General features: G+C 35.9%; 1 protein-coding gene across 1 annotated transcript in view; it reads left to right on the top strand.

Moving 5' to 3' along the window:
• LOC149080439 (hemocyanin C chain-like) overlaps nt 1-14,967 on the top strand; it is a 345,862-nt gene that overhangs the window by 303,154 nt on the left and 27,741 nt on the right. Inside the window, exons 6-7 of the mRNA XM_089239556.1 lie at nt 4,516-4,650; nt 4,762-4,948. Of these exons, the coding sequence (XP_089095682.1) occupies nt 4,516-4,650; nt 4,762-4,948 (322 nt within the window). The remainder of the gene's footprint in view (nt 1-4,515; nt 4,651-4,761; nt 4,949-14,967) is intronic.

The following is a 14,967-nucleotide window of genomic DNA, read 5'->3' as shown; positions in this document are numbered from 1 at the left end:
AAAAAGAGAAACTACACCATGAAAAAAGACAATGTTTCTGAAAAAGTCACATTTCAACATAAAATCATGTATTATCACCGTATATAATATTGTACAATATATTATCGTACAAATATAGAAGACTATAATTTCCTTTCCCATTCTCTACATGTCAGAGAGCTATTGGCTCAAGATTACAGGTTTTTATTTACCCATCTTCAAGAAAAGCTCTTCCAAAACCCCCTTTCGTGCACCAAAATCTTGGGTTTTTAGGGCTCAAAAGCTCATAGCTGTTTTCCACTTTTTCCTAGTCTTTGACACTGCCTTATACACAAGCTAGTAGCTCTTTCCAAGACACCTGCAGATAACGTGGCATTTCTGGTCACTATGAATCTAGCCCATACACAAAGTGGTATTTCTAGGAGCTTAAACTCTACCTAAGGCGCCCAAAGAAAAGGCGGTACTTCATGGAGCTTGAATCCTAGCCATTACTTCATAGGTTCAGTGGTCTGTCCACAATAGGTTCCCGTGCCTAATTTCTCCAAAAGACGCCTTAGTCAATGCTTTTGGTGACCCTTCAGAACAGAATGAGCACTTCGTGAACGCCATATCCTCATAGGGGGCATTCAAGTATTACGTAAGCAGATTTTCAGTAATTTTTGACCCCCTCCCCCTGTCAGCAAAATTTCGTCAGCGGCTTAGAATATTTCATATCTTCAAAAAAGGGGTGGTTGATGACGTAAGCAACCTTCAAACCCCCCTTCCTTCCCTTGTCATCAAAAGTCAGCAAATCCGAAACCCCACCCCCCTCGATGCTGACGTAATACTTGAATGACCCCATACTTATGAAAGGTATTTCTAGGAGCTCTAAAGAAAACGACCAATAGCAAGAGAAAAATGTTACAGCTAGAAGCGGGCAAGATTCTGCCCTTTAATAAAGGTGAGGAACAGAGGCTGATCTGAACATGCTTCCAGATGAAGAGCTTGAGAGCAATTGTCAAAAATGGTAATGAAAATCCCCACTTTTTTCTTCTCTTAAGGATTAGTACAAACCCGATCACGGTGAAACTGCAAGAGGCGCGAATATAAATGAAGATTTTTTTCCCTTACTCATAATTTTAGCCAATGAAGGTAGAAAATGAAAAAGTCGATATTTTTCAAGTGTTTTTAAATATCAAAAGTCATTTACAAAAATAGGCGCCAATATAGGCGAAATTGCAATTGGGGGAGCAATCGCTTCCTCTGCTCCCCCCACTCCCGTCATTTGGGGCGTCAAGGAGGCTTTTGAAAATACACTAAAAAGATATATATGTACATGTCTTTGCCCCCCCCCCCTGGAAAAAGTTGAAATGACGGCCCTGATCCCCCCCCCCCCGGCTATGCCACTGTCTGTACCCATCATTGACAAACGTAGATTACTTTTGAGAATTGTATGATGAAGGAACGTGTGATCTATGTTCGAGAAGGGCAAAACTTGAACCTAACGAAATTTATAGGCGGGGGCGAAATTTTATTTGGGAAAAAACACCATTTTTTAATACAGCCAGCTTTTCTGATATTTTTAATCACATGCACTATCAGGGAAATAAATGGTCTGACCCCGTATGTTGAAGTGCGAGGATGGACATGGAAATTTATATCGACAAACTAATGGATAAACCCACTATTTTGTTATTAATGCAATTATCAGTTGCGACAGCTACAACAAAGCCAATAACATCCAAACCTGAATCAATTTTAAGCATTACATTATGAAGCAACGAGCCATCTATGTTCAAGACAGGCAAAATATGTATCTGACCAAATTTATAAACATGGGGCAAAATTCTATTTAATACTCTATGATTATACACTACTCCCACGTTGGACTATGCCCAACAATATAATAATCATTTGAATATTTTAAGTTGTTTTATGTGAAGAATTTATGTATAGTTGAAATCTTGCCTTTTGGTGTTTCCAATACATTAATAAAGTCAGAGAAATTTGTTAATTTATATGGAAAGATAAATCACATTTTTTTTAACACAATACATCCGTCCCAAAGAATTTTGGCGTAATATCGGTTAATGGTTGGAATAGGTTTTCAGAGGCTTCATTACATAAATTCACACGTTTATAATCAAACACTTGTATCTTTGTCTTATTAGTGTTATTCTATAAATATTTCAACACTCATTCAATATTAAGAAGAGAAAATTTATGAAATTTTAAAAACTACAATATTGCTTGAATATTTCTTGATATAAAACTTAAGAGACACATATTTTACACTTACTTCTGAAATTATTTTAGTTCCACATTACATTATAATCCCTACGTTTTTTACAATATAATCTCAGTATGGAAGGTCTGTTCACTGAAAATTTCTGGTGGCAAGTGGGGTTGGCACTACAACAAGGGGGTGCTATAACGGGGTTCAACTGTGCTTTTAAAATATGCAGGAACACACAAAATATGCAGAACACTCACATTTACTGTGAACAAAATCTGGCGTCAAGAATGCACCTATAGTGACAGATTGGATCCTACATCAAATGTAGGCTATATTCCTACTAGATTGTTTATGCCCACACACACACATCTCGACTTGGTTGGTCGCAAGATGGCACGAGGCAAGTCCCATGGAAGACATCTCAGTCAAGACTGTTGCTTGGGCTAGATTTGTTTCATCATTGGTTGGTAGTTATAATCAATGCAAGTTCCAGCCCTTGCTCTTCTTGGGTGTTCAGTAAATTCACATTATCCCATGATACTGTCAAGTCATACACACCTATTGACATGAAATAAAAGCATCATTAGACTTTCGAATTTTTTCAAAATTTGTGAATGTATTTAGTTGAAATTATAACATTAAAAAAATTTGGGATTTTCATTACTTTGACACTAGCAGGTGGCCCTCCACAGATCTTACCAAGGGACCTAGTTTCAGGAGGAGGAGGAGGCTATGAAAAAAAATATTTCCTTTCACGTAATTATTTGAAATTCCATCGAAGGCTCCTGTGAGAAATATTGGAGTGGAATCCAGTAAAAATTTTGTCACAGAAGCCCGGCTCCAGGATGTGAGAGGGAGGAAGGGCATGAAATATATTTTCTGTAATTATTTCTAAATTCCCTCCAACTGTTTATTCGTTAAAAATTTCTTAAGTTGAAGGATAAGATTAAAAAATGATTCAAATAACACAGCACCAATATTATCAATTAACTTAATAAAGCCCTACCCCTATGTATAGCACTGAGTTTATGAAAATTGCGATTATGAGATTAACGATGTTTGCAATAATAATATTACAGAATATTCATCAAAGCATTTCATGTAATAGTAAAAAATGAACTCTCTCTCACCTGTGTTGATTTTATATGCAGCTGTACAGATAGGCCTATACTTCCTTCACGGAAAACGAAGCTCGCTGGTGGCCGGATTAGCTGTTGTTTTCTTCAACTATTCTTTTTAAATGACTTGAGCAACAATATTGTTTTTTGCCTTGCCAAAAAATGAATAAAATAAACGTTAAACTACAAATTTATCATTAAAAACTGCGCGCACGTGCGTGCTAACTGCTGTCAATATGGCGATTAGGACAAGCAGCTTCCGACGGGGAAAAAATAGGCCGGAACGTGATAATGTCATGGCATCGAAGATATTGCGAGCGAAGGCTTTCTGCTGTAGGTGTCTCAGCACTGCCAAGGCGGAGACCTCTGACGTCTTACTCCCTCCAGTAATATAAGCTCGATGATGACACTATGGCAGTGTTTCTCAACCGCAGGGCCCTGATATCATTCATACCGGGCCGCGAGTGATTATCCGTTTCATTTTCCCTCATTCATTTTCCATTGGTCGTGTGTTTGATCGGGCCTTCCACTCACAAAAATGAATGAAACCGAGCCGCGGGCTTGAAAAGGTTGAGAACCACTGCCCTATGACAAACGCTCGCAAGCACTCATTTTTTTCTATGTAGAAAAAAAGTATCAGTTTTTTTCCCTTATACTTTTTTATACTCTACAAGTTTTGTTTTAAAAGTCTTTTAAAATATTTTGCGATTTAAATGTTAATGAAGAACTTTGCTTTCACAACCAAACAGTAGAAAAATTACAATTTTGGCTCCAAAAATGTTTCCAAAAGTAGCAAACCCACACATGTTTTGATATATTTGAAACACATCATTTTTATACGTATTTTAATAAAAAGATTGACGTTCTAGGCCTAATAGTTTGCCTGTAGTAGTTGTTTTTGTTGACGGTGGCAAAAATACAATATGACCGACTCTTTTTTCAAAATGGCGGAAAACCCGCAACAGGATTTTGTGAGATTATCATGCGAGACCTCCATAAAAAAATTTCACTCTGTCCCGGCTTAGTATTTTGAATGTCTACCTCATTCCCTAATTTGACTACACTGTTTTGCAATTAATTTTTCCGTTCACAATTTTTTTGAAAATTGATAATAAGTGTAATTACGAAATGACAAATAGCTAATTTTTAGAAAGAGTAATTTACTACTGTATTTTGACTTTTTATTTTGTCGTCCAATTTTAGCTCTCCTTTAGTGGTATTGCAATTGAATCTGTATCCATCAGCGCACTGAGGGATAATGTTATTACTACAACTTTTATAGATGACCTTTTGGATATATCAAATGCTTATCACTTTGGTAGAACCGGAGCTGTAAAAGTAAGATGAACATATGTGTTTGTTTTGCCGAAAATATTAGCATTGTTTTCTGTTTTGTTCATTACGTCAATTGTATTTAACACTTTTTCTTTGTGTTTTATCATTTATTAGGTTCGGCATCAACATCTCGATCACGAACCTTTTTCATACAAAATACAAGTTCTTAATCAAACAGCAAAAACACGTCACGGTACATGCCGTATATTTTTAGCACCGAAGTATGATGAGCTAGGCAATGAATTGAATCCTGAAGAGCTCCGTAGGCTTGCAATTGAATTGGATCGGTTTCGAGTAGTTCGTAAGTTTTTTTTTTTTTTTTTGAGAAATGATTTAGAACAGTAGTTCTCAACCTTTTTTTGTCCATGACCCCCTTTCAACCATTTCTCATTTCTGTGGCCCCCCTTGCGAACGTGTACAATTTTCTACTCCTCCTTCCTTTCTCTCCTCCCCCCCCCCCCCCGTTTTCCCATTAGAAGATAGTTATTCAAAAATTGTCTGAAGTATAAATATTTTTAATTTATGAAAATAATGAAAAAGAAAAATAAACGTAATAGAATACAGTAAAAATAGAATAAATCCCTTGGGGTCACAAAGGGTCTGTATCATAGAAACGTTACTTTTTGTGAAGTTTATTGTTTTGTGTTTTTTTCAGTTTGATTTGTATGTTTTATGTGTTGTGTCAGTCCAATTAAAAAAAAAATTAATCAATGTAAACTCGGCGCTTGAAGACGGCACAATGTCATCAAGTTACCGTACTGGATGAAATTTTTATTATCAGAAAAAAATGAGTAACTTTGCCTGGTTTTAATTTATACAAAAATTGCCACGTTTTTAAGACAAATAAATTCAATTGGTCGAATGGTCGACGCGTTTCGGCTCTTCAATGGAGAGCCGTCATCAGGACCTCGTGGTCAGAAATTCACACGAATGAGTCGTGGAGGAGTGATGTTTACGTCTGGTCGTCCGAAGAGTTCGCCTTTGTATTTGCTGCGTCCGAGTGGTCTTTGGATGCGAATTGGGGAGCCATCTGTTGTAAAGTGTTGAAAGTTTTGTCACGACTGAGGTTAATAAAGCCTGTCCAAGCTGACGAAATAGGTGGTGTGTTTCTTCCATCATTAACGAGGAAATTCTGGCATGTTCTGATGAAGTATCCCTCGAGAAAATTCAATTCAGAATTGTGTGTTGCTTTTTTAAAAACAAACGCTTAATCAAAATAATGTGAATGTTGCCAACAGTGTTGGGCAATAGCCGAATTATCCGTCCGTCCCTTCTCTACATGCTTTCGGTAAAAATCTCCATTGAAGAGCCGAAACGCGTCGACCATTCGACCAATTGAATTTATTTGTCTTAAAAACGTGGCAATTTTTGTATAAAAATTTTTATTGTTTCCAAATTAGTTTTTTTGTGTGTAAATGATTATGGTTTCATTGAGAAATGTCAGTTGTAGCTACGAAAATATGCATTCTCATGATGATAAAAATCGCAAAAAAGTGGTAGCAAGCAGTTTTATTGATTTTATTCTCTTCATGCGGATAAAAGTAGTAATGAGGGAGTACATACACACACGAATGAATCACAATTGAAAAGTTCAACCTTCCACATCGTTTTCAACAATAATACATGCATCAAGGATATAGGGTCATGTTGTAGCCCTACTATGAATTTAAAAAAATGAACTAAAATACTTGTGAAATTTTTTTGAATATTTGTTTGAACCATTCATTCCAGAGAAATCATGTACGCAGTGACAAACTGTTCGTGTGAACATAATAATGATTCATTATCAGGATTTCAAGCCCATCGGAAAATATAAATAATCAGATTTTCAAATAAGAAAATTATCAGTTTGTTGACTTCAATTCGGTGAAAATCTGATATTTCATTGGATGACAAGCTACCTTCAAGTGGCTTTTTGGTTCATAATGTGGAATGTGGCCGCTCTCTCGCAGGCGAACAAAGCAACGTGCGAGTTGGCTTAAACACAACACAATATTTCACATAACAGTCCGTACTATATTTAATATACAAGACGCATGGGTAACGGGTCATATGACATTTTACTGGCGAACCATTGGTCCTACAGGCATACTTCCAGTTGGAAAAAGTACCCGAATAATGTGTAGTACTCAGATATTCTATTCTTGTTGCCAGGGGTTACATAGTTATTAAAATAAAAATGTTAGCTTTTTATGCGGACACCCTGTGCCCCAAAACCCAATTGGAAAATTGTTTCCCGGTCTCCCACAAAAAAATTCAACGTGTCTAAGTTCAAATTTTCACTGAGATATTTGAAGAAAGTCGAAAAAAAACAGCATTAAATGAGGGGAAAAAATTTCACCCGCATTCATTGCTGTTTTTCCAAAATTTCCTCAATTTTTCGAATTCGCATATCTCGGTGAATATTGCACTTAGAAACGTGAAATTATTTTAGTTGGCATCAGGAAAGACAGAGCAACAACTTCTTAATTGGGTTCTTTGGCACACGGGGACGGTATAAAAAGTTTTTTTTATTTTATAGCTATACAACCCCTTACAACATGAATGACATATCTGAGTTGGACACGTGAGGTTGGATACTTTTTCTAGTTGGGTGTATGTCTCTAAGGCTAATGGCTCACCAGTAAAGTGCCATACGCCCTGTTACACATGCAGCCTCCAAATACAAGTAAAAAAATAGCTTAAGACAAAACACAGTCTACACTCATTTTAACAAATACCATTAAAATGGGAAAAATATCGTTTTAACGAAAACTTTTCTAATTCCTCGGATAGGTTTACATAGGAACAATATAAAAATCTGGAATTCCTTTTTAACGAAATTTCCTTATTACGAAGTGATTTCTCGGGTCTCTTGGAGTTCCGGTCCAATAGGATTTGACCAAAGCGTATTAATAAAGGGTCTTTAATACGCTTTGGGTTTGACTGTATTTCCCCCAAAAAAAATCTGACATTTTTGCAGTAAAGTAATTGAACTTCGGCAATTGGATCTGAAAACAGTCCTTTTTATAATGATTATGTCCTTTTTAATTTTATAAATTTAGGAAGGAAACAAAATTAAGAAAGGGTGAGGAGAAACATAAAAATGGCCAAACGGGCTCGGTTGTGCACAAATGCCTTGAAATTCCACTTGTGTGCAAGGGGATTCGTGCCTCACTCTCAGTTTTATGACAAAATTTCACATTTATGAGACGTTTGACTACGGGCATGATTAATCTCTATATATACAGCTTTCAATATTAAAATATTTCAATTATACGAAGCACAATTTCAATTATTTGACATTTTCATTTTGATTCGAACTCCAAATCTTTGCCATTTAGACATCATTTCCAACTTTGCAGATTGTAAAAACGCGTCGCTGAATTGGTTTTGCATGCGTATTATCAACACTAAAAACCAGAAATTTTAAGTTGACAGATACAAAGAGACGAATTGAGCGGATTATGGACATTTCAAAGTGAAGACTTACGTGTGAATTTATTGCACTTTTTTTAGAAATCAGCAGATGCAGCGAGTCTCTAATAAACGGATTTAAATTGCTTTAAATGTAGTCATACGCCTTTTTAGAATTTTTGTAATGTCCACAACATTGTTCTTGCAAGATAGCAAAATTGCATTGAAATTATTTAGGATGCTGCAGGCCAGTAGTAGGGCAGTTAAAAGGAAGCATTACAGTATCGATTAAAAAAACTTTAAAGATGTGATGTCAATCTTAGAGGAAGTCCCAGTACAGGGGCGGCTCGAGCTTACCTGCCGCCCGGGTGTGCCACCCCTACTGGCGACCCTGCCAGGAGGATGATAGGGCTTCGGTGAAGGGCACCTGGAGATAAACCTGATTTTTTTTTTTCCAGAAGAAAGCCGCACATCATTTTTTATCGTGCAAAATGTGCGTGACCAAACGTCCCGCTTTTGAAGTAGAATTTTTTTTTTGTTTTTGTTGTTTGTTTGTTCTAGAATTATTTTACCATTCTTAATAAATGCCAGATAACTTAATCCTTGAAAGAGCACTTATTACCGTGAGCCATCATCACTTATCTTGTAAAGATGATATTTGACGGGGTAATTTTTATTAAGAAAATTTTTTCAAAGGTGTTTCTGGTATTCTTTGCCTTCATTTGACTATTATGGATCAAATTATGAGTGAGGGTATGGGCCCCTAGGCTGAGATCTTCTGCAGGCCCCCTCCCAGTCAGATTTCTCACGGCTCCTTCTATAGTTAATTTATAGCCTGAAAAAGCTAAAAAACTATGAGAATTATCCCGGGCTCTTGTGGGGGCCATGGGTGAGGGAACCAAAATGCACACATGGCCCTTGTAATAGAGTACAGGGGTGGCGCTTGGCCATGCGACCCATTGCGGCCACATGGGGCACCGCTTAAGAGGATGCTAAATCCGGGGTGAATGGGTAAAAAAAAAATTCCATTGGCCAAAAAAAACCAAACTGTCGGCTCTGGAGGGGCGCAAAATCCGAAATGAAGGACCGAAAAAATGTTTTGTTAGGAATTGTTTGGATAAATTGTGAGGGAGGGCATGACCTCCTAAGGGTAGGGCTGACAGGGCTCCAGCTTGACGCCCGGGACTAAATCCTTATAACTTTTCTTTTTTCACTCCATAAATTAACTGTAGAAGGGCCTCCCTGATGCAGGAGCTATGGAGGGAGCAATAGGTAGGAGGCGCAAAAAATAAGTCCCACATGGGTACAGATTTTGTCTCGAACCGCCCAGATAGCTTACATTCTTGTTTCTGCTATTACGATCAGAGGCCTTGTCAATTTTCTCAACGTTTGCCATTGTCGAGGTATAGTATGACTCAAAAGCATGATGTGAATTTTTACTTTGTTAAATTTTGTTGTCTTAAGTAAAGTCTACGCTGCCGCCCAAGTGCGCCGCACCCACAGAGTAAGAATAATATAGAGCGCGCGCGAGGGGTTACAATGTGAAGCAAAGATCCGGAGTCACGTGACTCCGGTCAAAAGGCTGGTCAGGGAATCTCCCTTTCAATGCTTTCCTTATGGCTATTCGTATGACGATCTACACGCGCTGTCTTATTTTTGATTAGAATGGTCAACACTTGCGCAGCTTTCGGATGTTCTGAACGGTTTAGGAAAGGGGAACCAGTATCTTTTCACAAGGGAATACTTTTTTGCTTATTCCCCTCCTTATAAATTAAAAATTGGAATATTAAATTGACGATTCATTGGATTTCTGACGTAGTCTCAGTTTTTAACGATTCCATTTTGGATTTAATTCAATTAAAGTTCCAAGTTTTGGTAAAATTCAAATGTCATGAGCCATTATTAAATGTTTTAATATAATTTTTGGTAATAGATGATTGAAGTAATGAGTTTTATTAACTTTTAACTGAAATGTACGTCTCTGCAAGATTTGGCGAGATTTAGCGAGCTAGTGAGTTTATTCGAGTTTCGCTCAACTTGAAGAAAATATGCTTTTCAGAATGAGGAATTTATGGCAAATATTTTATTTAAATAGAATGTAATGAAAACGTACCCTCTAGACAATGACAGTTTTGCATGAAAATCTAAAAATAGTATTTTTACCTTTCTTCACGCTTGAGATACCTATTACAGAAAATAAATTTTTTTATTGATTAATTTGTGTTTGCGTTGTATGTGTGAAATTGCCCTCAAACAAGAAAAATCAATTAATTAATTGATTAATTAATATTCAGTCAATATCTTTATTAGGACCGTCTGAGTTAAGATCTGAAGTCACTATGTGTACCTCAGATGTTAACTTGAGGAAAGAATCATTCTAAAAACTACTTAATGCCTAAAAAAAATTAAGATTCACATATGTATACTTCTGGAGCGAAGAGGTTACACATATGTCACATGTAACATACATTTACGTACTCTAAATTATTACATATATACGTTACACGAAATTTCATTTCTTATAATTTAGAAAAGTACTGACGATGAAATATTGCGATTTTCTTGAAAAATTCATTTTATTTCTGAAATATTATGTAAGTGTTTACATTTTTGTGTGATAAGGTTATAAAAGGTTTTTCAAGAATGTTGGAAATGAAACTTTTACTTATTATTTAAATATTTCATGACTGAATATATGGTATGAGTGTGAATGTGTTACATTACATAACATAATATGATGCATTATAATTATATACTCAAAATAAATGTATGATTAGAGTAATTTTACTGTTCTTGGAAGATAATTTTTATGTTTTAATAAGCCCTAGTTAAAACAAATTTCCGAAATTAAAAGTGACAAAGTGAATGAGAAGAGAATATTTAAAAATATAAATGAAATAGGCTGTATATACTATAAGAGGTAGGTTATATATAATAAGATTTAAAAACTCATAAGTCTTAAATTATTAGGAATTATCCCTTTTGGAAAATAAAAAAATTTCGTTTTTCAATATTTGTTTATATTATATAGAATTGATTTTTTTTTCAAATCCCACATTCCCTAAATATTTTACAAAAGAATGAATGAAATTCATTGAACAAATGAAGGAAAGTTTTCATCAACTCGATCGAGTCAAATTTCGTTACAACAACATCCTAGCATTAACACGAAATCACTATGTTCTGCGAAAACGAGCCAAATGTAATAGTGCAGAACCTGTTCTTTCCCCGACAATACTGCTCATCTTTTCTTCACGTTCGACAAGTTTTATGAATAGCGTGCGCGGTCTATTTATATCTTTAGTCTATGGCCGCACCCCTTGCAGCCTCGCTTAAGCCGCCCCTGTCCCAATACATTATCACAGCAATGTAGTTTTAAAAAATTTTAAATTTCGCGGGTATTTTTCCTTATGTATGATTTGGTCTCTTGGAGTTCGTTATAACTGAATTCGACTTTATTTCTTTTCAACAGAGGCAATGGATTGACACCCCCTTTTAAAATTCATAAAAAATACCCCAGAGCAATTATTCTCTATTCGATTTTTATAAATATATTCCCCATCAGACCACTCAGTGCTGGCTGAAGATAGCTTTATGCTAAACTAAATGGCTATCCGTCTGTAATTGCATGAAAACGATGGGTTTTTTACAAGCTTTCATTTTTCACCCATCTAATTCTTGGATTACATTAACTACCAGCACTCAAAAGAATGTCAATGAATGGTCAACAAATCTTTGTTTTCTTTATGGTAGCCCTCTTTGAATGAAAAGTCTGAACACACAATTTTCTGTCTTTACAGTTATTCCATTTTGCTTAAACCTCTTCTATAATTTGTGTCAGGGCCTACTGTCACCCCCAAGTCGTAAAACCACCGAGAATACAAGAACCACTTTTTTTATTTCCTTCCTCATGTTAATGTTACTTGAATAGGGGAAAAATTGCGAAAAATATATTCTATGCATTTTGTGTTTGAAATTAAATTTTTTTAGTCAGAGTGACTAAAAAAAATTTAATGTCACAAATTTCTTCGTGGCCCCCCCGTATCAGTAGCCGTGGCTCCCCTTTTGCGAGATTTTCATTCGTGGCCCCCTGTTGAGAACCACTGATTTAGAGTGCATAAAAAATTGTGATTACAAAAAGAACTGGAAAATTGTGGAGACGTTTAAGAAAATTGTCAGCTCTTTTTTCCTGTCAATCACACATCAGTATACATAAATGCATAAAATATACAAGGTGCGTTCCATAACGACTGAGAGCAATATCAAGAAATACAGGTAGAGCAAAAAACATTATTTTTCAAAATAACTGCCCTCAAATGAAAATGTGAATTGTTCCATCGTTTGATCCACTTTTCAAAAGGAAGTAAAAAAGGCTTTTTTTGTAAGCTGCTTCTGTGGAATAGCCGTCAGCATCTTCATTGAATTTTCTGCCAGAAATGCATGGTGTGAGATCTGGACTTCAATCTTTATTGTATAATATTATATTTTATTAGAAAAGTTTGAAAGTACTGAAAAATTTACGACAAAACGCATATCGGCAAAGTGTCATGAACCGGTAGAAAATTGGACGCTACATCACGATAACGTCCGCCCGTATGTCACTCCTTCTGTTCAGCAATATCTTATTAAATGCAATCTATATATATATATATATGTATGTATGTATGTATGTGTGTGTGTGTGTGTGTGTGTGTGTGTGTGTGTGTAAATAAATAAACAAACATGAACTGACTGATTCATCATGAATCAAACATGAACTGACCGAGCCGGGACCACGGAAGCTATAAATACCAAATTTGATCAATAGTTTTATTTCATGACGTAAAGACTCACTAAGAAGGAATTTTCGAAAATTCGACCAAAAATTCGGTCAAAAGGGGGTTCAAAGGTAACGTATATAGAAATCACGCCAAGCCGGAACTGCTGGAGCTGTAGTCATGAAATTTTGTCAGAAGTTTTATTTCATGAGATGAATGCAAACTAAGAAAAGGGATTTTTCGAAATTCGACCCACCGTTGAGGGGACCATAAGGGGGGTTAAAAGGTAACATAGAGAAATCACGCCAAGCTGATACCACTGAATCTATAGCCATAAAATTTGTTCGGAAGTTTTATTTCATTACGTAAAGACAAACTAAGAATACATTGATATTTTTGTTTGGTTTCATTTTCACAAAGAACATTTTCAAAAGATATGTTTGAGATGAAATTTTCAAATATTTTATAGTTAATTTTTGTCTTAATGTAATCCGGTCATTTTTAATACATTGCTGATCTTGAAAATCAATATATCCTAGGATTGGGTAATGATCTGTAATACGAGTTTTAAGTATAGTAAATTGTTGTATAGAATTTTTCTTTGTTCTGTAATACATGATCGATACATGTTCCATCTCCATTTGTTTCCCTAATTACAGATTCCTGCAAAGCATTGAAACCATTTACAGCCATTATGCCTAGATAATTTGATATTTCGTTGGTATTGTTATTTAATATATTAATATTTATATCTCCAGTTACAAGCATATCTCTCCTAGTTTTTTTAATAAATATATTAAACTCTTCATTAAAATGAGATATGGTATGTGCATGAGACCTATAAAGCAATAAAATATCAATATCAAAATCTGGTGAATTTATATATAGAGCTTCAGCAGTTTCCATTTGGCAAGTTTTTTAACACTGTTTATGAACATGACAACACTACCTGATTTGCTGTATGCTCTGCAATCGGAATACATGTAATAATCATTCATGCAATCATAGTTAGTAATATTATAGATCAATAATTCGTTTTATTTAACCTAAATTTCTGTTAGACATAGCACTATATCAAAACGTTCAGGTAATGATCTCAAGAACACTAAAAAATTATCAAAATTAGATCTCAAGCTTTGTATGTTTAAAATCAAGATATTGAAATGCCTATTGGATTTTTTACTCGTGGCTTCCCCTGTTTTACCCAGGGTCTTCGACCCTCATAAGAGATCCTTCCTACGTATTGAAAAATGATTTTTTCAGTAACTTTATACTGAACAAAAATTTTGTAAATAAGATTGGTCTCTATACCACTGGGCTAAAATTTATTGAACTCCTCTCTAGTCCGAGTTCTATTCAGGGCTGTCTCATCATCACGGGCCCTAGGCAAAATGATGTACTGGTAGGCCCATAATTAGCTGGAAGTAACACAGCCCACATATTTACCACTTATCTTCAAAAGTCATTGTAATGTACAAAACTTCATGAGGAGGGGTCACTTAATGGACATGAGACCCCTGGGCGTGGTCCCTCACAAGAGTGGGACTGACAGAGCAGCAGCCTGGGGGCCTAATATGATTTTCATCATTTTTTTTGTTTTTTACACTATAAATTTAATATGGAGGGACCCATGAAAAATCTAGCCAGGAGATCTCCGAAAGACCCCATCCTAGGAGCCCTGTTGCAAAATATGGCCTGTGGGCCTTAAGATTGCCCGATTTATATGGGTGCTGGATTCTATAAGTAGTCACACTTCCCCTCCCCACCATAGTTTATTTGATACATATATCCTCAATCCATGGCCTGCGGGCCATATGTGGGTTTTGGAGTCATCTGATGTGGCCCGCGACCTCAACCTTAATTTTGTAAAAATGAATGAAACAGCGCATAACCAGGTTCCTCACGTGACCCAGGCACATTCTCAGACCATTTAAGTGATCCCTGGCACATTTACAGATAATTTAAATCCTGCGGCATATTTCCAGATTACTTGATTGTCCCATGGCACATTTTCAAACTAATGAAGTGGTCCGTGCACTTCAAAAGGTTGAGACCCATGACTAAAAAACCTTCACTTCATCACACCTAAATTTTTTTTCAGCTCTCTGTGGGCCCCCAAATCACCTCTGATGGCCCCCTTTCCTCTTCATTTTCTCCCGTGGCCCCC

Source organism: Pholcus phalangioides, unplaced genomic scaffold (genome assembly GCF_987345545.1).
Source record: "Pholcus phalangioides strain wild (caught in Gottingen) unplaced genomic scaffold, Ppha-v1.0 ptg000011l_1, whole genome shotgun sequence".
NCBI lineage: Eukaryota > Metazoa > Arthropoda > Arachnida > Araneae > Pholcidae > Pholcus > Pholcus phalangioides.
The sequence above is the reverse complement of the archived record's forward strand: the minus strand, read 5'-3'. Positions and strand labels throughout refer to the sequence as shown.